Source organism: Puma concolor, chromosome C1 (genome assembly GCF_028749965.1).
Source record: "Puma concolor isolate L17-30 chromosome C1, mPumCon1.1.hap2, whole genome shotgun sequence".
In the NCBI taxonomy this organism is placed as follows: domain Eukaryota; kingdom Metazoa; phylum Chordata; class Mammalia; order Carnivora; family Felidae; genus Puma; species Puma concolor.
In genome coordinates, this window is record NC_141674.1 from 78,302,724 (window position 1) to 78,327,426 (window position 24,703).

The window sequence follows — 24,703 nt, forward strand, 5'->3', positions numbered from 1 at the left end:
TGAGTGGGTATTTATTCAATTATGTGGAAAAGAAAATATCCCCTTTAAAACACAAGTATCTCTTTAGAATTTTGACTGATTCAAAGGGCAAAAACCTGGTAACTATAAGAATTTCTTGATTTAAGAGGTTGGTATTAAAGACATTTTCTTGAGATGACCATTTTATTTCTAATATGAAAACAATTTATAATTTAAATGGTAAGGTTTTAAGCTAACAAATATTGAAATATTCATTTATATACATTTGCAGAAATGTTTCCTAAATTTACTGAAGCAAAACAGAATGATTCTCCTAAAGAACAAGTAAAGGTAAGTTAATTCCTCCTTTTTTACCTCAGAATTTTAAAATGTATGTTATAACTCAACTGGTATAGTAGTAGCTTCTTTAAAATTTGTTTTGATTTTGTTTATAATGAAGAGCTGTCACATTTTCAGTTTGTCAACTAAATACTCAAAGATTTCTTCCTAAAATTGAATACAGGAAGTATTTGGCTACATTTTTCTAATAAGATATAACTGTTCTATAAATCATATTAGTAGAACAAATGATAGAAGTTTTGAGTTAGTCTTGAGAGTAAATACGGAAGAAAGGCCTTGCTTTCCCTATGTGCACACAGTAGGATGTAGGGTACACACAGTAAGGTAGGGTTTCTAAAGATAAAGCTTATAATTACCAGCTACTAATTTTAGCACATCTATCATTAGTAGTTGACATGCTTTGAAAAGGATAGAAGTAATTTTATCTCTTACTAATTCAAGTTGTAATTCTCATTAAAGTTTTAATCCTCTGTACTTTCCTGAATATAGAATTACAGGTATATACCTTTATTAAATTATAAATTAACATCATCTAACTAGGTTAGGGATGTACAACATAAATACCTCTGTTGAGGGAGCTCTCTATTATGAGAAGAGATAGATATATAATCACCCTGTTAAGAGGTTGCATGATTAGCGCGATCATCTATTTTCATAATTGAGGAAATGTAGAAGGAATATATATACTATCTGAAGGAGAAAATGCTTAAAATGGCTTTTAAACTACAGGGAAGGGAAAGAAATGGTTAGTACATTGATGCAGATTAGGGACTTACTTTTTCTAAACAGAGGTAGTAGTGTGAAGAGAGGCAAAGAAGCACAGAAGTTGTGTTCAGGGAAAAATGGCAGCAGAGGGTATTTGTCAGGGATTAGCTGGCTTGGGGGACATAATAAAGAGGGCTTTGAACACCTAGATGAAATGGTAATTAATTTGGTAGACAAAAATGAGTTCTCAAAGGTACAGATTGTTGCCATAGATTTTAGTGAAATCAAAACTATATCAATGAACTTTGAAAGCATCCTCAATACATAGCATATAAAATGCTGTCTTTTTATTTTAATGTTTATGAGGGAGGGAGGGAGGGAGGAAAGGAGGCAGCAGAGAGAGAGGGAGACACAGAATCCGAAGCAGGCTCCAGGCTCTGAGCTGTCAGCACAGAGCCTGATGTGGGGCTCGAACTCACAGACTGAGATCATGACCTGAGCCGAAGTTGGACGCTCAACTGACTGAGCCACCCAAGTGCCTCTAGAATGCGCTCTTAATGATCTGTTTGTGGCCAGAATTTTTTCAGTCTCACTCACTGAGGAACAAAACGCCCATTGATAATAAAAGAGGGAATTTTTTTTAGAAATATGAGTAAATGCATATATTTGTGTGTTTCAGAAAGTGATTTTTTGTTGATTTAAACCTCAGCATTTGACTTTAACTTTGCGGCTTGGGTCTATATTATTGTTGGAACATTTCTATGGCATTAGTTTTATTCAAGCTAGCATAGGTATTCATACACTTGCCTTATTTACTCACTCACTCTAACCCCTTTATTAGATGGAGAAAGACTGTCTTACTGATCTCTGTACTATCTACAACTCAAAGCTTAGTAGATAAGTCACCTGGGCTTTGGTACTATAACTTAGCTTGTGACTAAATAGTTGTGAGATTCTAGGAAAGTTGCTTTTATTATATCTGAGTCCTATTGTAAACTATAAACAGGGATAATAGTTACATTGAACTCATGAGATTATTGGTTGAATTGAAGAGCTTTATATAAAGGGTTTAGCCTGGTGCCTCACACATTGTAAGCATTAAATAAATGTTAGCTATATAATACAGTTTTTACTTACTAAATCAGAATTTTGTTGATAGTCTTACAGGTCAACTATCATGTGATTTTTACCCACCCTTCTCATTATGCCTATAATTCAGTAAGGTAAAGGGGGTAAAAGAAAGCAGATTAGTCTCTAGATTTGGTATAAAAGCTCCCAGGAAAGCATTTGGAAATAAGCAGCACTATTTAATAACGTATGTAAGTTTGTATGTATTATTAACTAAGAATATAGGCTTTGACTAACTCTACCTAAAACTATAGGATGGCCAAGTCTTTTAATCTTTCCACACCTTATTTTTCTCATCCCTAAGAATGGGATAATTATACCCTAATTATATCATAGTTGAAGGTAGTTTTAAATTATATTCTTTTCCTCTCTGTTTCTACTTTTTTAGTTAAACTTCTTGTGTGGTTAAAACTCTGAAAGACAGTTGTCTTTATCTTTGTCTTAACAGATACAGTCTTCTGTACAAGATCAAGCCTCTGCAAAAACTACCCTTTTTTGTCAGACTTCATATTCATGTGAAACACCACCAGATCACCATCAGTTAGCATTTAATCATCAAGAATTAGAACATTTACACAGTGTGAAAAACATTTCATCTTTACAAATTCTGCCTCCCTCAGGTAAGAAATTAACTAGTTACTAACTAGTAAATTTCAGGTTAGAAATAATCACTGAAGCACATTGTTAGAAATTATCTGCTTTATTTTTAAAGGTATTCATTACATTTGAATAAGAAAATTATATGTACAGTTCACATGCAGTTTATTTTCATATAGATTATATACATTGGCTTGTGGGTCAAATACTAAAACCTTTCACTGCCAGAGCCCATACTACTGAGTTCTGAGCAGATTTGGGAAATGTTGCTCAATTTCCATGATTCCTATTTGAGTTGGAAAGGTAGGATGGAATAAGGAAAAGATAGAGGTTTTATAGGTAGAGAAATTAAATTTTATACATGAGAAGTAGTTTACAGCTAAGGAAACTTAGGACAAAAATACTTGCCTAGTGGTGGTTCCCATTTACCAAAATCATCTTCCAAACCTGGCTAAATTTTTATGTTGTTACATTCATTTGACTACAAATATCTTGTCTGTTAGTCTTGTCAGAAGTGGAGTTATTGCCTGTCTCATCCTGATTCTCCTGCCGTGTATGCCACAAACGATAATTCTCCGATACTGATGAGCCCAGCCTAGGGAGTGCCTGAACCTTGAGATAGTATTCAGGTCTAGTCTAGAATCAGTTGTGAATATTCCTCATCCATGTCGCCTTCCTTCTAGGAGGCTGCCCACCAGTTTCTATTTGGCCTTCCAAGGGCAGGGGTTTCTCCAAAGCAGAAGTTGTTTCTAAATTGTTTTACTACAGTACAGATTAGGAGGAAGAGAGAAGTTTTGATCCTCCTTTAGTGCTTTCAGTGAAAGCTCTCTGTTTTGTGTTTCAGTATTTCATTTTGTATGTAACTCAAGTTATAGCTCTTCAGTGTGGAGAAGGGAATGGAGATCAAAAGAGAAAATACCTAAAGCAACACTGGAAGGCATCCCAGGAATTAAAAAAAAAAAAAAAAAAAGATCCAAAGTATAAAATATTTATATCCATCCTTTTGTGGAAAAAGGTTTTCAAAGTATGCAGGAGCATAACTGAAGGTGTGTTAATTCTAGGTCATGAATTATCTTGAATGCAAGTGTTCCATTTGGGTCTTTTATTTTTCACACAAGTGGCTTTGTTTTTTTTTAACGTTTATTCATTTTTGAGAGACAAAGCGCAAGCAGGGGAGGGGCAGAGAGAGGGAGACACAGAAACTTAAGCAGGCTTCAGGCTCTAGCTGTCAGCACAGAGCCTGACACAGGGCTCAAACCCACGAACCGCGAGATCATGACCTGAGCCAAAGTCAGTCACCTAATCGACTGAGCCACCCAGGCGCCCCTCAACAACAAGTAGCTTTAAATAGTAGCCTAACAAAATTAGATTTTATAATCGGAACTGATTGCTGCTTAACTGTTTAGGGGACAGACAGATTTAAGATGAAGATGCTCTGATGTAGGTGGAACCAAGTAAGGAAGCTGAGTGCTATATAGTCTAGGAGAGAAATTATACGAGGACCATAACTGAGGCAGTAAGCATGGAAAGATGTGGATAAATTAGAAGAATATTTTTGTGGCACAGCGCATAGGCTTTGTTAGAATGAATGTCTCACCAAGGTATCATCCAATAGTTAGATTGAAAATAAGAGGCAGTGCTCACTTTGGGCATATTTGAGGTACTAGAGTATCTGATTAGAAATATACGACTAATATACGACTAGAACTAATAGGGTATAGCAAGACTCATAATTTATGAATCACCAGCATATAGAAGCTACTTGAAGCTGTGAGAATGGATGAAAACATCCAGGAAAATGTACAAAGCAAGAAGAGGAAGGTTAAGGATGAAATTCTAGGAAACAAAACTTCCTCAGTAAAAATTTTAAAAAATTAGTTAAAAGATGATGTTATCAAATCACCAGAGTACAAAAGCGCCACAAGAATATACTACAGTGCATTAAAGTAAGATGAGGAGTGAGGCTTAAAGTTGGCAGTTGAGATTTTTTACTTTCGCAAAAGGTTTTTTAGTGGCCATTGTGATTGAGGTAGAAGCCAGATTTTTGTAAATTGAGAAGTAATCTGAATGTAGCCAGTCTTTCAAGAAGTTTGTTGGAGAGGATAGCTGTAACTTTAACAGGAAGATAGGTGGGGTTTTTGTTTGTTTTGTTTTTTGGGGTTTTGGTGTTTTGTTTTTTGTTTGTTTTCTAAGACTGGGAGAAGTTGTTTTGTTATGTTTGAGTTTTTGAATCAGATTTGAGCATGATTGAAGGTTGATCAGAAAGAGCCACAGTAGGGAAAGGTTGCTGTTTTCATTATAGCACTTTTGTAGAACAATTGATAGGGATAGCCCTGAAGAAGAAATAGACAATGGAAAACCAAAAGAATGCATTCATGATGGTCTTTTGTTCCTATATTGAGAAAACACCCTATCTGTGAAAAGTCAGGCTTTCAATATTTAAGTCTTCAGTTGGGGTAAGTTTATTGTATTTTACTTCAATTTGGGCTTATATGTGATTGTGAGTAACATAGTGTGTAAAAGGAATTTTGTATGATGCCACAGATGCTATTCTGTTGCACTAACCAGGTTTTTCAGAACCCAGTGGTTTGCATTCGCTAACTGTAGGTGGCACTATGCCCAAGGGAAACTACAAATGTATATAAGCTAAAATATATATAGAAGTCTACTTTTCTGGAGTTTAATCTCGATGGAAATAAATTTTTGGTTAAGTCTTTTAAACAATAAAGATTTTTTTTCACTTAAGTTTTCTTAATAAAAAAAAGCTTGAAAAATGTTAGTACAGAAAAGCTTTAAGAAATTGAATCAAGTGTTGTCAGCTTTACCCAAAATTACTGCCATCATCTCCATATGAACTAGAAGAAGCCTCTTTTTTTCCCCTTAAAATAAGTTGAAGCTCTTAGTTATAAAGGATTATTAGTCTTATTCTTATTACTTATCCATTTCCCAGCTTATAAAAATCTTCACTCAGTTGTATTAAGAATTAAAAAAAAATACTTACGCTGTCATATCATTGTGAATTAACATGGCAAATGAAAAGGTTAATCAAAGAGTTAGCCATCAAGTAGGAGAAATAAACAATTGGGTATGCGAAATAAAAATAATGTTCCCTAAAAGAATCAAAATGAAATTTAAGGAGGTGAGGAAGGCAAAATTACCTGATCTCTTTGGCAGATGTGTATTTTACAGATTAAGTTATCATTTGAGCTGGATATTGGAGGAAGAAGTAAGACTTATCTATGTATATCTAGGACTGAAAGTCATTTTGGATGGAGAAAACAACATGAATGAAGGTATTTAGGCAATCAATAATTGGATGTGATTAAACCTTTGGTTGGATGAATAGGAATATGGGGAAATGAATTTGGGAAGGTAGACCAGTTCAGATCATAAAGAACCTTGATATCTAGAGACTTTGGACTTAATGGTAATGGTATAGTCAGTGGGGAGCCAGTGAAGGTTTTTTTTTTGTTTTGTTTTGTTTGTTTGTTTGTTTGTTTGTTTGTTTTTTGGAGCAAAGGTGTGCTTCAAAGTAATTAATATGCCAACATTATGTAGGCCAGTTGGAGGAATGGGCCATAGGAAATAGCCCATTTCCTATGGGCTATTTCCATAGCAATTGCGTTTTTGCAGTAGCAGAAAAAAAACGAAGTGATGGAAAGAAGGAAAAGGGAAAGGTTAAAAAATTATAAGTGTCGAACAAGCAGGTCTGCAAAAGATGAATATATGCTAGGTTTTAAGAACAAAGGAATATAAGCTTCAGTGACTCAGAGAATATGGGCTAGATACTGGTCCGGGTTGCAGAACATAAGTCTTAGGAGAGATGAGTTCTGTAGTGTTTTGGGTACCAGAGGGTAATCCCCATAAAAATGTTTTTCGGAAAGTTGGACCTTAACATACTTCCCAGGCTTCTGTGATACTATTTTCTTGATCGTCCCATCTCTCAGAATATTCCTTACAGATATCTCTGTATCTGCCTTAAGCCCTTAATATCTTTTTACTTCAGGGCTTTCCAGCCATGTTCCAAAGCCTAGGTTTACTGAGCTAGTGATCCTCTCCACTTTCATAGCAATAGGCTTGGAGCAGCCTTCCCATTTACCCAGATTTTCCATACATTGATCATTTTCTACTTATTATAACATGTAAAAGGTTGAAAGGCAGTGATCTGTACATTGTGCCTAAGTGATCTTGGTGTCTGTTACTTCTGGTCTCATTTTTACAAATCAAGCATCGAGGCCCCATGCATGTTTATACACCTCTGCTGACCATCTTTCCTTCAGCATCTCATAGGTATGTCAAGCACAGCATGCCAAAACTGAATTTCCCGATTTTAATCTTTCCTCTTTAATTTTTTAATTTTTTGCTTTAAAAAACACTATGACTGGTGCGCCTGGGTGGTTCTGTGGGTTAAGTGTCCAACTTTTGGTTTCGGTTCAGGTCATGGTCTCCTGGTTCGTGAGTTCAAGCCCCACATCAGGCTCCATGCTGATAGTGCAGAGCCTGCTTGGGATTCTCTGTCTCCCTCTCTCTCTACCCTTCCCCCACCTCAAAAATAAATAAACTTAAAAAGATAAAAATAAATTATGAGAAATAAAAAACACTATTACTTTATTAACTACCAATAGAGCTGGCCAACATGGGGCAGTGGATGCTCTGGGCTCAGGGTACATGTAGGATGTGAGGAGGGGATAATGATTGAGAGTCTCTTTTGAAGGAGAGAGTGTGGTCTGGAGGCCAGGCCCAAGAGCACCTCACATTTGCTTCTAGAAATGGGTAGACCTAATAAAGTAGTCATGGCAAGATACGGCCATTCCACCAGAAAGATGCAGAAATTCTTGGAAATCTAGCTGTCCATCACAGTTGAGGTCTAGTTTTTTCATCATACAGTCTAGGACACTAGGGTCCTTCCGGTTCTTTAGGAAGGCTTCCACTTCTGTATTCATGAAGGCTGGGAACTCTTTCTTGGAGAGGTGCAGTTGTTAGCCTCCTTTCCAGCATACTTGTGGGAAACAGCAATCAGAAGCTCAATGCACTGCTCAGTCTCAGTAGGGCTGGATATTTTTGCCATGTCTATGTGAAGCAGGCATGGAGCCTGTGACCAGGCAGTGGCAGCACTGCTCCTTTTTCATTTTTTTTTTTTTAAATTTACATCCAAGTTAGTTAGCATATAGTGCAACAGTGATTTCAGGAGTAGATTCCTTAGTGCTCCTTACCAATTTAGCCCATCCCCCCTCCCACAACCCCTCCAGTAACCCTCAGTTTGTTCTCCATATTTATGAGTCTCTTGCTTTGTCCCCCTCCCCGTTTTTATATTATTTTTGTTTCCCTTCCATTATGTCCATCAGTTTTGTCTCTTAAGGTCCTCATATGAGTGAAGTCATATGATGTTTGTCTTTCTCTGACTAATTTCACTTAGCATAATACCCTCCAGCTCTATCCACGTAGCTGCAAATGGCAAGATTTCATTCTTTTTGATTGCTGAGTAATACTCCATTGTATATATATACCACATTTTCTTTATTCATCCATCGATGGACATTTGGGCTCTTTTCATACTTTGGCTATTGTTGATAGTGCTGCTGTAAACATGGGGGTGCATGTGTCCCTTCGAAAGAGCACCTGTATCCCTTGGATAAATACCTAGTAATGCAATTGCTGGGTCATAGGGTAGTTCTGTTTTTAGTTTTTTGAGGTACCTCCATAATGTTTTCCAGAGTGGCTGCACCAGCTTGCATTCCCAGCTCCTCTTTCATTCTTAATAACAGCACTGCCACCACCTATTTCAGCAAACTGAGTCATTTAGAATTTAATTCTCTTGACATGCATACTCTTTCTACATCTTAAATAATATGTGGCCTCAAGCACAGAAGGGATGTAGTTATGTACTTAAAGCTATACTCCCTGTTTTTCCCTTCCTTGTTGAACTGAGAAAAACATAGGTATGTTAGGCCATGTAGGGACATACAAGTTTAAACTTTGTTCTTTCATTCATGCCTCTAGTTTAACAGTTTTTTCTCACCCTTCCATGATCACTCCCATCTCTTAACATTCCTCTCTTTTTCAAGCCTCAACCTCAACTAGTAGGATTTGGCCAGAGAATCAGTCAAGGGATTGACGGATGGTAGAAGGTTAAATGTAAGTTCCTACATTATAGTATATAAGTGGCCAGGATTTTGTGACCTTGGAATCAGTTAACAGAGATAGTAACTTAGTTGTCATTTGTCTCTTCTGACCTTTTACTACTTGTTAGGGCCCGTAGTAAAGAACTAGGGAGAAGTGAAAGAGAAATGACTCCACTAAGTTTCTGCATTAGGATATTCATGGTTGCATATGCCAGAAAACTCAGTTCGAGATGACATGAATGATGTAAGTAATTTTGTTAGTTATATACAACCACTGGTCCAAAGGTAGGTCAGTCTAGGCATGGTTTGACCAAAGCTTAAGGTATTTTTCTGTAGTTATCTTTACTGGTGATAAGTGAAACATTTGTATGAAAGTTTAACAGCTAATACAATTGCATAGTTTGTTCTTTTTACCTCAGAGTCAAGCCAACCTCTTGCATTTCGTACATGTTATCTTCTCACTAGCTAGTCTAGGTATTTAGTGTCTTAGTTCTTCCATTCTTTGTGTTTTCTTTGTTTTCAATTTGACCACCAAGAAGTATCTTTCCCTAGGATCCCTGCATTGGTGTAGGCCTGCTCTTTACTAAATGACTCACTTGTGTTGGGGTAGGATTACCATGATTGGTTTGGCCTAATGAAAACCCATCTTTGGAGCAGAGGTCATTCTGCACACTGGGGGACTGCTATACCATGGGGACAGAAAAAACAGATTTTGGTGGGTGGCCACTGTGTCAGCTATCCTTTATGAAGACAAAACAAGAGGACACAAGTTCCAAGCAAAAAAATGTTTATTTTTCAGTAGAACAATTCCTCAACTAAGAATATTCCAAAGTTAAACAGCATAAACAAATTAATCCTTTTGTTTTCGTAGTTTCTGACCCGGGTTGGGAGGGAGAAGAAGTCAAGTTATGGACAAACAAGATGAAATATCTTGATTATACTATTCTAAAAATGTGTGCATCTAGGTGATTGTGAACAACATTTGAATGGCCTAACTATGATGCATCAGTCTGGTGATAATGACACAACGGTGTTAGAATCTGAAGGTCCAGTACCTGTGCAGAAGGTAAGAGTGATGTTACTTTTTTTCCTAACAAATTTGAAGGGATTTAAAATTGAATATAGAAGTGGCACGAGAGGTATTTTAAGCCTTAACTTGAATGAGATTTTGGATCTCTAAGCCTATTTAATAAAAAAATTTTTTACCTAATAAAATTAAAAAAATTTACTTGTGAGCAGCACCGCCCCCCATCCTCTATCATCAGTTCCCATGCTTGTGTTTAAGTTTTAAAATGCTGCATTTGCCAGCTATCCAGATTTTAAAGCATGTCATAAAGCTGTCTTTTAGAATTTGTGGTGGGGGATTTCCTAATGGAGTCTTTTTGTGTACTTAATCTCAAACCACACATTGATCATCCTTTCAACAAATATTATAGATGTTTGGGATACATTAAATAGCTCAGCTACTATTCTAGGCATTGGAGTCATTCTCAGAAACTTACTGTAAAGGAGGTGTTTATATACCTTGTCTTTTCCTTCTTTCCCTCCCTCCCTCCCTCCCTCTCTTTCTTTCCTTTATTTTTCCTTGCAAATACTTCAGAGGACAAGTCTTATTATTCCTATGTTTCAGCACACTTAGGAATATGATTTTACCATAAGGAACACACTGATTTGGTCCTTGTGTTTTCTTAGTATCTTTAATTCTCTTTGATAATGTGCTAATAATTACTATCATCAAAGATTATGTTTAATTTGGGTGTCTTGTTATTGATAAGAACCATTTAAAAAAAGTGTCTTTTCTGATCATCCAACATTAATTTTTTTATTTTACTGGTTTTTGTTTTATTTAATTTTTCAATTTTTTTAACGTTTATTTATTTTTGAGAGAGCGTAAGCAGGGGAAGGGCAGAGAGGGAGACACAGAATCTGAAGCAGGCTCCATGCTCTGAGCTGTCAGTGCAGAGCCTGATGTGGGGCTCGAACTCATGAGCCATGAGATCATGACCTAAGCGAAAGTCAGACGCTTAACCAACTGAGCCACCCAGGCGCCCCCTGGTTTTTGTTTTAATAACAGAAGTGTCACCTATCCCCTTTACTATGGAAAGAATAGTACTGCAGAATTTATTTACTTTAAAAATTTTATTTTCGAGAGCGAGAGCAGGAGAGGGGCAGAGAGAGAGGGACGCAGAGGATCTGAAGCAGGCTCTGTGCTGAGAGTGCGCTGAGCCCGATGTAGGGCCCAAACCCACAAACCATGAGATCATAACCTAAGCCAAAGGCAGACATTTAACTGATTGAGCCACCCAGGTGCCCCAGTGCTCCAAAATTTCTTAAATATTTGGTTTACTGTAATCTTTATGTTTCTAATTTAACAACCCTGTTTATAATTTTGATTGAGCCAAAATAAAGTTTAAAAACAACAAGAAAATTTCCAAAAGGGCAAAAATAAGCAGCAAAACATCTAGTATATGTCATACAGTTGAAGTTTGTGCCATAGGTGAAAGTGACATAAGACCACTCTGATTATTTCCAATGTCTAGCATGTAGCAGGAACTAAAATGTTGACATGAAAGCTAAAGGAAGAATGGGATTCTGGGGATTGTTCTCTCACGACAGACTTTCCATTCTTGACATTTCCTACCATTGCTCCCTCACTGTCAGTAGTATTACCTCCTATTGAAAAGAGAGGCTATGGAATTTTGGTGCTAGAAGAGCTCTTTGAGAATTAGTCTATGTGAATAAACTGCAACCCAGATGGTTCAAGCATCCTGCCCAAATAAGAGCTGGGACTAAGACCAAAAAAATTTCAACAAACGCTCAGACTCTTGTCTTTTTACTTGGAAGTCCTAGCTTTGCCATTTTTCTCTTCTGCCTCAGGAAAAGATGTTTCGTTACCAAGACTAACTCATCTCTGTTCGTAATTCTCTTGCATTCAGCAGATTTATTATAGTGGAGGTCTCCTACCATCTCTGTAATCTCTATTATTTTTTTTCTTATTTGTGCCAGTACCATATTGTCTTGATGATTACAGCTTTGCAATACATCTTGAAGTCCAGGATTGTGATGCCTCCAGTTTTGGCTTTCTTTTTCAGGATTGCTTTGGCTATTCGGGGCCTTTTCTGGTTCCATACAAATTTTAGGATTGTTTGTTCCAGGTCTGTAAACAATGCTGGTGTTATTTTGATAGGGGCTGCATTGAATGTATAGATTGCTTTGGGTAGTAGCATCATTTTAACAATATTTGTCCTTCCAATCCATGAGCATGGAATATTTTTTTCCTTTTTTGTGTGTCTTAATTTCTTTCATAAGCTTTCTATAGTTTTCAGTGTATAGACTTCTCACCTCTTTGGTTAGGTTTATTCCTAGATATTTTATGGTTTTTGGTGCAGTTGTAAATGAGATAGATTCCTTGACTTCTCTTTTTGTTGCTTCATTATTGCTGTATGGAAATGCAATTGATTTCTGTGCATTGATTTTATATCCTGCAACTTTCCTGAATTCATGGATCATTTCTAGCAGCTTTTTGGTGGAATCGTTTGGGTTTTCCATATAGAGTATCATGTCGTCTGCGAAGAGTGAAAGTTTGACTTCCTCCTTGCTGATTTGGATGCCTTTTATTCCTTTATTGCTTTATTCCTCTTTGCTATTTGGATGACTTTTATTGCTGAGGCTAGGACTTCCAATACTGTGTTGAATAACAGTGGTGAGAGTGGACATGCCTGTCTTGTTCCTGACCTGGGGGAAAGCTCTCAGTTTTTCCCCATTGAGGATATTAGCGGTGGGTCTTTCATATATGGCTTTTATGATCTCGAGGTATGATCCTTCTATCCCTACTTTCTTGAGGGTTTTTATCAAGATAGGATGCTGTATTTTGCCAAATGCTTTCTCTGCACCTATTGAGGATCAATGTGGTTCTTGTCCTTTCCTTTATTGATATGATGTATCACATTGATTGTTTTGCAGATATTGAACCAGCCCTGCATCCCAGGTATAAATCCCACTTGGTCATGGTGAATAATTCTTTTAATGTATTGTTGGATCTGGTTGGCTAGTATCTTGTTGAGGATGTTTGCATCCATATTCATCAGGGAAATTGGTCTGTAGTTCTCCTTTATAGTGGGGTATTTGTCTGGTTTTGGAATCAGGGTGATGCTTTATAGAATGAGTTTTGAAGTTTTCCCTCCATTTCTATTTTTTGGAACAGCTTGAAAAGAACAGGTGTTAACTCTTCTTTAAATGTTTGGTGGTAGAATTCCCCTGGAAAGCCGTCTGGCCCTGGACTCTTGTTTTTTGGGAGATTTTTGATTACTAATTTGATTTCTTTACTGGTTATGGGTCTGTTCAAATTTTCTATTTCTTCCTGTTTCAGTTTTGGTAGTTTATATGTTTCTAGGAGTTTGTCCATTTCTTCCAGATTGCCCAATTTATTGGCATATACTTGCTCATGATTCTCTTATTATTTGTATTTCTGCAGTGTTGGTTGTGATCTCTCCTCTTTCATTCTTGATTTTATTTATTTGGGTCCTTTTTCTTTTTGATCAAACTGTCTAGGGGTTTATCAATTCTGTTAATTCTTTCAAAGAAACAGCTCCTGGTTTCATTGATCTGTTCTACTGATTTTTTGGTTTCAATGCCATTGATTTCTGCTCTAATATTTATTATTTCCTGTCTTCTGCTGGTTTGGGGTTTTATTTGCTGTTCTTTTTCCAGATCTTTAAGGTGTAAGGTTAGGTTGTGTCTCTGAGGTCTTTCTTCCTTCTTTAGGAAGGCCTGGATTGTTATATACTTCCCTCTTATGACCACCTTTGCTGTGTCCCAGAGCTTTTGGACTGTGGTGTTATCATCTTCATTGGCTTCCATGTACTTTTCATTCCATTCATTATTTAGTAGGATCTTCTTTCATCTCCAAGTATTAGTGGTCTTTGCAAATTTTTTCTTGTGGTTGATTTTGAGTTTCATAGCATTGTGATCTGAAAATATGCACGGTATGATCTTGATATTTTTGTATTTGTTGAGGGCTGATTTGTGTGCTAGTATTATCTATTCTGGATAACATTCCATGTGCACTGCAGAGGAATGAATATTCCACTGCATTAGGATGAAATGTTCTGAATATATCTGTTAAGTCCATCTGGTCCAGTGTGTCATTCAAGACATTGTTTCCTTGTTGATTTTCTGTGTAGATGATCTGTCCATTGCTATAAATGGGGTGTTGAAGTCCCCTACTATTATGGTATTGTAAACGAGTTTCTTTATGTTTGTGATTAATTGATATATATATTGGGGTGCTTTCACATTTGGAGCATAGATGTTTATAATTGTTAGGTCTTCTTGGTGGATAGACCCCTTAATTATGATATAATGCCCTTCTTCATCTCTTGTTACAGTCTTTATTTTATTTAAAGTCTAGTTTGTCTGATATAAGTATGGGTACTCCGGTGACCATTAGCATGATAGATGGTTCTCCATCCCCTTACTTTCAATCTGAAGGTGTCTTTAGGTCTAAAATGGGTCTCTTGTAAACAGCATATAGATGGGTCTTGTTTTCTTAACCATTCTGTTACCCTTTGTGTTTTGATTGGAACATTTAGTCCATTGACATTTAAAGTGAGTATTGAAAGATATGAATTTATTGCCAGTATGTTGCCTGTAGAGTTGGATTTCTGGTGGTATTCTCTGATCCTTTATAGTCTCTGCTGCTTTTGGTCATTTTTGTTCTGTTTCATCTTTTCTCCCCTCAGAGAGTCCCCTTTAAAATTTCTTGCAGGGCCAGTTTAGTGGTCATGAACTCCTTTACTTTTTGTTTGTCTGGGAAACTTTGTTATCTTTCCTATTTTGAATGACAGCCTTGCTGGATAAAGAATTCTTGGCTGCATATTTCTCCAATTCAGCACATTGAATATATCCTGCCACTTCTTTCTGGCCTGCCAAGTTTCTGTGGATAGGTCTGCTGCAAACCTTATCTGTCTTCCCTTTTGGTTAAGGACTGTTTTTCCTTTGCTGCTTTCATGATTCTCTCCTTTCCTGAGTATTTTGTGAATTTGACTATGATATGCCTTGTTGATGGTCAGTTTTTGTTGAATCTAATGAGAGTTCTCTGTGATTCTTGGATTTTCATGTCTGTGACTTTCCCCAGGTTAGTAAAGTTTTCTGCTATGATTTGCTCACATAAACCTTCTACCCCCTTTTGTTTCTCTTCACCTTCTGGGACACCTATGATTCAGATGTTACTCCTATTTAATGAGTCACTGAGTTCTCTAATTCTTATATTGTGTTCTTTTGCCTTAGTTTCCCTCTTTTTTTTCTACTTCAGTATTCTCCATACGTTTGTCCTCTACATCACTGATTCTCTGCTCTGCTTCATCCATCCTTGCCACCTGGCATCCATTCAAGATTGCATCTCAGTTATAGCATTTTAAATTTCATCCTGACTGGATGTTACTTTTTATCTCCACAGAAAGGGATTCTGTGTTTTCAACTCAGCTAGTATTATTATCATAATTCTAAATTCTGGTTCAGACATCTTTCTTGTATCTGTGCTAAGGCTCTGGCTGTCATTTCTTCCCGTTCTTTCTTTTGGGGTGAATTCCTTTGTCTTGTCATTTTGGAGGAAGAAATAGAATAAAATAAAAAATTAAAATTAAAAACAACACAAAAAAATCAAATAAAGGATGCTAGATCCTAGGTGTGTTTTGGTCTGGTTGTTTAAAGACATTTGATAGAATTGAAAAAAAAGGGAAACAAAAAAGAAAATGTTTGAAAATTCAAAAAAAAATTAATAGCATAAAATGAAATGATGAAAGTAAAATAGAATAAAAATTTACAAAAAAGTAAAAAATATAGAAAAAAATTCGTTTTTATAAGAACAGAAAATAAAAATAATTTTTTGTCTTTGCATTCATGAAAAAGAAAAGAAAAAAAATTGAATAGATGGACCAGTGAACAGAATGGAGTACGATTGGAATTACATTCAGTTTTCCTTAGAAGTCAAACTATGAAGCACTCTATAGTCTATAAACTAAGCAGGCAGAGAGATTTGTGGTATTCCTCTAGACTGTGGTTGGCACAGTTGGACAGGGCTTGTGTAGCTGGTCCATTCTCCACTAAATGGTGCTGCTTAGTTTACTGGGGTGGATTGTTTTGGTGCATGTATTTTTGTATATGCATGCTTGGGAGAGGTGAAAATGGCATCACCCAGCTACCTTGTCTCTGGTATCGGAATTCTGTGTTCTCCCCGACTGGCAGTCAAGCACCTCTCCTTTTTCTCCAGCTTCTATCCACTCCCTGCTTCTACACCATCTGCTACCAAGCCATCAGCCTGCCAGGCAGTACCTCCCTCCCAAGTTTTATCTCAGATAGGGCTGTGTTTCCAAACCCGTCACTTCTGAGAGCCCTGCGGCTTTGACCCACTCAGACACTCTGTGGGACTGTCTCTCTGAGCAATGGCCAGGTTCTGGCCTGCCCCCAGAAACAGTCACTCAGCAACGCTGCTGCAAATGCCCAGAGCCTGTGGCTGGATGCCAGCCCACGCCCAAAAAAGTTTGTGCAATCATGTAGCAGCAGTGTTTCAGGGATTATGGTAAATTGCAACACACATCTGGCGCCAAGCTTCACCACCCCGTAACATCCTTGTTCCAACACTAGCAAATGTGGCTGTTCACTGGAGTCCGTGGGCACCTTTGCCTCTGTGGAGGCTGCACAGCCTCGGAACCACCTCTCCCCATGTGACCTGAGGACCCCTCAGACCTTGCTGTCTGCTCCTCAGGATTCACCCTTCCCACCAGCGCTCCACCAGGTATTGAGCTGCAGAGTTTCAGACTCTGCACTCCCCTGTTCATAGAGTCTTAGGGGTATCCAAACCCTCTCCTTTCTCCTTTTTTCTTTCTCCCTTTCTTGTTAAGTCACTTATGGGTGTTTGCACTCTTTCTCTTCAGCTGCTTTTGGGGGGGGGGTGCTTTTCCTATACTCTGCCCTCCTATCTCTGTCCTCTCTCTGCAAGCAAAAACAGCTCCCTACCCTCTGCAACTTCTCTCCCCAAGTTCACCTCTCTGTGCTGCATCTGCTGAGTTCTGTGGTTCAGGTTATGAAAATTGCTGTGTTAATCCTCATATCAATTTTCTAGGTGTGAAAGATGTATTGGTGTTGATATAGCTGCATTTCAGGGGCCAGAGATGCAAAAAACTTCCATGCTGCTCCGCCATCTTGGGCCCCTCCCCCTGAAGATGACATGCTTTAAATCACTTAAGTATCCAAAGGAATTCTGCAACTCATTTTTAGCTCATTCCATGGGTAAGAACAAAAATAGGGTTCATGGGCAATTTTGGAAGCACTTGTGAAGGATATCTAGGTGACTCCTGGTGATGTTTGACTCTCTTTAGTACTTCAGGATAGAAATTAAGGGCCTGTGAGTATATATAGTCATAAATTTTCTTATGCTTTATTTGGGACTCTTGACAAGTTCTCCTAGTATTTCATGGAAATCTGTGAAAAGAGTAAGTAAACATACTTATTAAGGAGAAAATTATCAAAAAATAAATTTCAACAGAGGATGTTTAGGTATTGTATACTTTCCTACCATAGCTAGGCAGGTTAAATCTTTTGTTTTTATTGAGAAATAATTGACATACCACGTGTTGGTTTTCTGATGTACAACATAATGATTCAGTATTTGTATATAATGATTAAATATTTGTATTTATTGTTAAATGATCACCACAGTAGGTCTAGTGCCACACATAGTTACAAATCGTTTTTCTTGTGATGCAAACTTCTAAGATCTATTCTCTTAGCACTTTCATATATAATACAGTATTATGAAGTATGGTGACCATGCTATACACTACGTCTGCAGGACTTATTTTATAACCAGAAGTTTCTACCTTTTAACCCTCTTCACCCAATTTCCCCACTTGTCACTACCCTCCTCTGACAGCCACCAATTCATTTTATCAAGAGTTTGGTTTTGTTTGTTTTAATTCCACATACAAGTGAAATTATACAGTATTTATCTTTCTCTATCTGCCTTATTTCACTTAGCACAACACTCTCAAAGTCAACCTATGTCATTACAAATGGCAAGATTTTCTTCTTTTTGTTGCCTGAATAATAGTCCATTACTTGTAATGTTCCATTATTGTATGTGTACCACATTTTCTTAATCTATTCATCCATTAGTGGACACCTAGATTGTTTTCACGTCTTGGGTATTGTAATGAACACAGGCACAGTTTTTCTAGTCAATATGTGGCCTTTTCATTTTGTAGATGGTTTCCTTTGTTGTATAGAAGCATGTGGCTATCCAGTTTTCCCAATGCTATTTACTGAAGGGGTACCTGGGTGGCTCAGTTGATTGAGCATCTGACTCTTGATTTTGGCTCAGGTGATGATCTCATGGCTTATGGAATCAAGTCCCGTGTCAGGCTCTGTGATGACAGCATGGAGCCTGCTTGGGATTTTCTCTCTTTCTCTCTGCCCCTCCTGTGCTCAGGCATGCACATGCTCTCTTTCTCTCTCTCAAATAAATAAACATTTTTGTTTATTTTAAGTGTTTATTTTTGAGAGACAGCATGAACAGTGGAGGGGCAGAGAGGGACAAAGGATCTGAAGCAGGCTCTGCGCTGGCTGCAGAGAGCCTGATGTGTGGCTTGAACCCACAAACTGTGAGATCATGACCTGAGTCAAAGTCAGATGCTTATTAACCAACTGAGCCACCCAGGTGCCCCTAAATAAAAATTTTTTTTAAATACCATTTATTGAAGAGATTGTTCTTTGCTCATTCTATACTCTTTACTCCTTTGTTGTACACTAATGGACCAAATTTGTATAATTTCATTTCTGGGCTCTGTTGACCTATGTGTCTGTTTTTATGTCAATACCATAGTGTTGTGATTACTATAGCTTTATAATGTAGTTTGAAATTCAGAAACATGATACTAATTTTGTTCTTTTTCAAGATTACTTTGGCTATTTGAAGTCTTTTGTGGTTCCATAAAAATTTAAAGATTGATTTCTGTGAAAAATGCCATTGAAATTTTGATAGGGATTTCACTGAATCCGTAGATTGCCTTGAGTAGTATGGACATTTTAACAATATTAATTCTTTCAATCCAGGAGCTTGGAATATTTTCTCATTTATTTATGTCTTCTTCAATTTCTTTCATCAGTTTATTTCACCATGGTTACAGTTTTCAGTGTATAGGCCTTTGACTTCCTTAGTTTATTCCTAGGTATTTTTTGTTTTTCTTTTTTGATATAATTGTAAATGGCATTGTATTCTTAGTGTCTCTGACAGTTTGTTATTAGTGTATAGAAACAGCATAAATTTTCATATAATTTTGTGTCCAGAAACTCCACTGAATTTGTTTAATAGTTCTAACAGGTTTTTGTTGTTGTTGAGTCTATAGGGTTTTCTATATATACTATCATGTAATCTGCAAGTACTGACAGTTTTACTTCGTCCTTTCTGATTTGACTGCCTTGTCTTTACCCTGCCAAATTGCTCTTGCTAGGACTTGTAATACTATGTTGAATAGAATTGCCAAGAGTGGGCAGCTTTATTTTGTTCTTGATTTTAGAGGAAAAACGTTCATCTTTTCACTGTTATATTAGCTGTGGGGCTTGTCAGATACAGCTTTTATTATGTTGAGGCATCTTAATTTGATGCCCACTTTATTGAGAGTTTTTACCATAAACAGGTGTTGAATTTTGTTACATGCCTTTTCTGCATTGAGGTAATCATATGATTTTTATTCTTCATTTAGTTAATCTAGTATATCATATTGATTTGTGGATGTTGAACCATCCTTGCATCCCTGGAATAAATCCTACTTGATTGTGATATATGATGCTTTTAATGTATTGTTGAATTGGGTTTGCTAATATTTTGTTGAGGACTTTTGTATGTATGTATGTTCATTAGGGATATTGGCCTATAATTTTCTTGTGTCCTTATCTGGTTTTGGTATCAGGGTAATGCTGGCCTCATAAAATGAGTTTGAAAGACTTTCCCTTCAGGGCACCTGTGTGACTCAGTCAGTTAAACATCTGACTTCAGCTCAGGACATGATTTCACAGTTAGTGAATCCGAGCCCCATATTGGTCTCTCTGTCGGTACTGAGCCTGCTTTGGATCCTCTGTCTCCCTCTCTCTGTCCCTCCCCCCCCCCACACACACACACATACACAATAAATACACTTAAAAAAAAAAAAAAGACTTCCCCTTTAATTTTGGGGGGGGGGAGCTTGAAAAGGATTAGTATTAATTCTTTAAATGTGAAGCCATCTGGTCTTAGATTTTGTTTGTTTGTTTGAAGGGTTTTGATTACTTAGTGTCCTCACTAGTAATTATTCTGTTCAGATTTTCTGTTTCATCATCATTTAGTCTTGGAGGATTATGTTTTTAGAAATTTATACATTTCTTCCAGGTTGTCCATGTCATTGACATATAATTGCTTATAGTAGACTCTTATCTTCCTTTGTATTGCTGTGGTATAAGTTGTATATCTTTCATTTATGATTCTGCTTATTTGAGTCTTCTTTCTCTTGGTGAGTCTAGTCAAAGGTTTGTCTATTTCCTTTATCTTTACAAAAAAAAAATCAGCTTTTAGTTTCACTGATCTTTTCTAATGTCTTTTAGGACTCTTTCTTTTTTTTATGTTTGTTTATTTTGAGAAAGAGTGAGTGTGAGTGGGAAAGGGGCAGAGAAATATGGAGAGAGAGAAACGCAAGCAGACTCCACACTCAGCACAGAGCCCAACATGGGGCTTGAACCCACGAACCATGATATCATGACCTGAGCTGAAATCAAGAGTTGGATGCTTAATCCACCCAGCCACCCAGGTGCCCCTAAAAATCTATTTCTACTCTGGTCTTTGTTTCTTCCTTCTGTAAGCCTTGGGCTTTGTTCTTTTTCTGGTTCCTTGAGGTATATACAGTTAGGTTTTGTGAGATCTTTCTTGTTTTTTGTGTATGCATTCATCACTGTGAACTTTCCTCCTGAACTGCTTTTTCTGCATCCTATACATTTTGGTATATTTCCATTTTCATTTGTCTCAAGATATTTTTTACTTTTTGATTTCTTGTTTGAGCCATTGGTTGTTCAGTAGTAGAATGTTGTTTAATCTCCATATTTGTGAATTTTCCAGTTTTATTCTTGTAATTGATTCCTGGTTTCATAATGTTGTGGTCAAGAATGATGCTCGATAAATTTCAATCTTTTTAAATTTATGCAGACTTGTTTTGTGGCATAGCACATGATCTATACTAGATGATGTGGCACGTTAACTCTTAGAAGGGCCATCTAGACTTGAATTGTCCAATGTCTGATATGGTAGCCACTATCCACATATGGTTATTGAAACCTTGAAGTGTGGCTACTGCAACTGAAGAACTAAGTTTTAATCCTTATTTAATTAAATTTCAAAATTGGTACTCTGTTCACTTTTTGGAACATTTAAGTATGTTTGGAACAGCTTGATTGTGCATATCTACTTTTTCAGCTGTATGTTTCATGAAATGCAGTTGCAAATCAATTGTTTCCTATCAGTTTAGCATTTGAATTGAGATATGCTATAAATATATAATAAACACCAATTTGGACTTACAAAAAATATAAAATTATCTTCAAACTTTTACACTGAGTGTATGTTGAAATAATAATGTTTTGAGTATATTTGGATAAATACTAAAATTTTACACTTTTTAAACTTGTTAATGTATTAGAATATTTTTAAAAATTTTAATTCCAGTGTAGTTAACATAGTGTTATATTACTTTCAGGTGTGCAAAAAGTGATTTCAACAATTCCATACATTACTCATTGCTCATAATGATAAGTGTACTCTTAATCCCTCTCACTTCTTTCACCTATCCTCCCACCCACCTCCCCTCTAGTAACCATCAATTTGTATTCTACAATTAAGAGTCTGTTTTTTGGTTTGTCTTTTTTGTTTTGTTTCCTAAATTCCACATGAGTGAAATAATATGCTATTTGTCTTTCTCTGAATAGCTAATTTCACTTAGCTAGATGCTAAGTGATCCATCAATGTTGTTGCAACTGGTAAGATTTCGTTCCTTTTTGTGGCTGAGTAATATTCCCTTGTATATATATACTACCTCTTTATCCACTCATCTATCAATGGACATTTGGGTTGCTTCCATAACTTGGCTATTGTAAATAATGCTACAATAAAAATAGGGGTGTATATATCTTTTGGAATCAGTGTTTCATATTCTTTGGATAAATACCCAGTAATGGAATAGGGTAGTTCTATTTTTTATTTTTTGAGGACTCCTCATACTGTTTTCCACAGTGGCTGCACCAGTTTGCATGTCCACCAACAACAGTGCACAAGGGTCTGTTTTTTTCCACATCCTTGCCAACACTTGTTTCTTGTGTGTTTGATTATACCCATTCTGACAGGTGTGAGGTGATCTCATTGTGGTTTTGATTTTCATTTCCCTAATGAGTAATGTTGAGCATCTGTTCATGCATCTTTTGGCCATCTGTCTGTCTTTGGAGAAATGGCCTTTTCATGTCTTCTGCCCATTTTTAAATTGGATTATTTGTGGTTTTTGGTGTTCTTTATATATTTTAGATACTGTTTATCCAATATGACATTTGCAAATATCTTCTTCCATTCAGTAGGTTGTGTTTTAGTTCTTTTTATTGTTTCTTTTGCTGTGCAGAAGCTTTTTATTTTGATGTAGTCCCAATAGTTTATTTTTGCTTTTGTTTCCCTTGCCTCAGGAGACATATCTAGAAAAATGTTGCTATGGCTGATGTTAGAGAAATCACTGCCTCTCCTCTCTTCAAGGATTTTTATGGTTTCAAGACTCACGTCTAAATCTTTAATCCATTTTGAGTTTATTTTTGTGTACAGTCTAAGAAAGTAGTTCACTTTTCCTAACACCATTTGTTGAAGAGAATGTCTTTTTTCCCAGTGCATATTCTTGCCTCCTTTGTCAAAGATTTGTTTTTGTCAAAGATTAATCATGGGTTTATTTCTGGGCTCTGTATTCTGTTCCATTGATCAATGTGTCTATTTTTGTGCCAGTACCATTCTGTTTTGGTTACTGTAGCTTTGTAGTATATCTTGAAATCTGGGATTGTGATACCTCCAGTTTCATTCTTGTCCAATATTGCTTTGGGAATTTGGGGTCTTTTGTGGTTCTGTACAAATTTTAAGATTATTTCTTCTAGCTCTGTGAAAAATGCTATAGATATTTTGATAGGGATTGCATTAAATCAGTAGATTGTTTTGGGTAGTGTGGACATTTTAACAATATTTGTTCTTCCAACCCATGAGTATGAAATACCTTTACATTTGTTTGTGTCATCTTCAGTTTCTTTCATCAATAGTTTATACTTCTTAGAGTACAGGTCTTTCACCTCCTTGGTTAAGTTTATTCTTATGTGTCTTACTGTTTTTGGTGCAATTGTAAATGGGATTGTTTTCTTAATTTCTCTTTCTGCTACTACATTATTAGCATATAGAAATGCAATGGATTTATGTAAGTTGATTTTTTTTTTTTTTTTTTTTGTAACCCTGTGACCTCACTGAATTCATTTATCAGTTCTAGTAGTTTTTTTGGTGGAATGTTTGGGTTTTCTATATATAGTATCATGTAATCTACAAACAGCTAAAGTTTTACTTCTTCCTTACCAATTGGGATGCCTTGTATTTCTTTCTTTTGTGTGATTGCTGTAACTAGGACTTCCCACACTATGTTGAATAAAAGTGGTGAGAGCAGACATCCTTACCTTATTCCTGATCTTAGGGGAAAAGTTTCTATTTCATTTATATCTACTCTAATCTTCATCATTTCCTTCCTTCTGATGACTTTTAGACTTTAAAGCTTTTTCTGGCTCCTGTATGTGTCAGTTTAGGTTGCTTATTTCAGATGTTTCTTGCATCTTGAGGTAGGCCTGTAGTGCTAAAAACTTGCCTCTTAGAACAGCTTTTGCAGATGGGGGGGATAGGGTAAGGGGCACTAAGGAAGACACTTGTTGGGATGAGCACTGGGTGTCATACTCGGGAGAATCACTGGAATCTACTCCTGAAATCATTATAGCACTATATGCTAACTAGTATGTATATTAAAAAAAAATTTTACATGTAAAAAAAAATAATTTGTAGAATAAAAAAAAAGAACAGCTTCTCCTGCATCCCAAACATGTTGGACCATTATGTTTTCATTTTCTTTTGTCTCAATGTATTTTTTGATTTCCTCTTTGATTTCTTGGTTGACACATTTGTTGTTTAGTAGCATGATATTTAACTTCCATGTATTTGTGTTGTTTCAGATTTTTTTTCTTCTGGTTGATGGCTAGTTTCATAGTGTTGTAGTCAGAAAAAGATGTATGGTATGACTTCTTTTTTAATTTCTTGAAACTTGTTTTGTGGCCTAACATGAAATCTATACTGGAGAGTGTTGTGTTTCCACTTGAAAAGAATGTGTATTCTACTGTTTAATGATGGAATGTTCTGAATATACCTATTAGATCCATCTGGTGCTATGTGTCATTCAAAGCCACTGTTTTCTTGTTGATTTTTTTTTAGGTGATCTATCCATTGGTGTAAGTGGGGTGTTCAAGTCCCCTACTATATTGTAATACTATTGATTATTTCCTTTATGTTTGTTATTAGCTGTTTTATGTATTTGGATACTCCACGTTGGCTGCATAAATATTTACAGTTGTTCTATCTTGTTGGATTTTTCCCTTTATGATTATATAGTGTCCTTCTCTATCTCTTGTTACAGTCTTTGTTTTAAAGTCTATTTTGTCTAATATAAGTATTGCTCCCCTGGCTCTCCTTTTACTTCCATTTGCAT

General features: G+C 36.4%; 1 protein-coding gene, 1 long non-coding RNA gene and 1 pseudogene across 7 annotated transcripts in view; 1 reads left to right on the forward strand and 2 right to left on the reverse strand.

Moving 5' to 3' along the window:
* The window catches only part of BRDT (bromodomain testis associated), a 77,999-nt gene that overhangs the window by 43,151 nt on the left and 10,145 nt on the right, over positions 1-24,703 (forward strand). For all 6 annotated transcript variants that reach the window (XM_086717532.1, XM_086717534.1, XM_086717531.1 and 3 more), the window contains 3 exons: positions 251-309; positions 2,600-2,771; positions 9,836-9,936. In XM_086717532.1, coding sequence (XP_086573658.1) covers positions 251-309; positions 2,600-2,771; positions 9,836-9,936 — 332 coding nt within the window. The remainder of the gene's footprint in view (positions 1-250; positions 310-2,599; positions 2,772-9,835; positions 9,937-24,703) is intronic.
* LOC147578170 (uncharacterized) overlaps positions 1-24,703 on the reverse strand; it is a 62,171-nt gene that overhangs the window by 9,931 nt on the left and 27,537 nt on the right. The gene's annotated exons all lie outside the window — the stretch shown is intronic.
* On the reverse strand, positions 7,436-7,816 carry LOC112872199 (protein S100-A11 pseudogene; annotated as a pseudogene).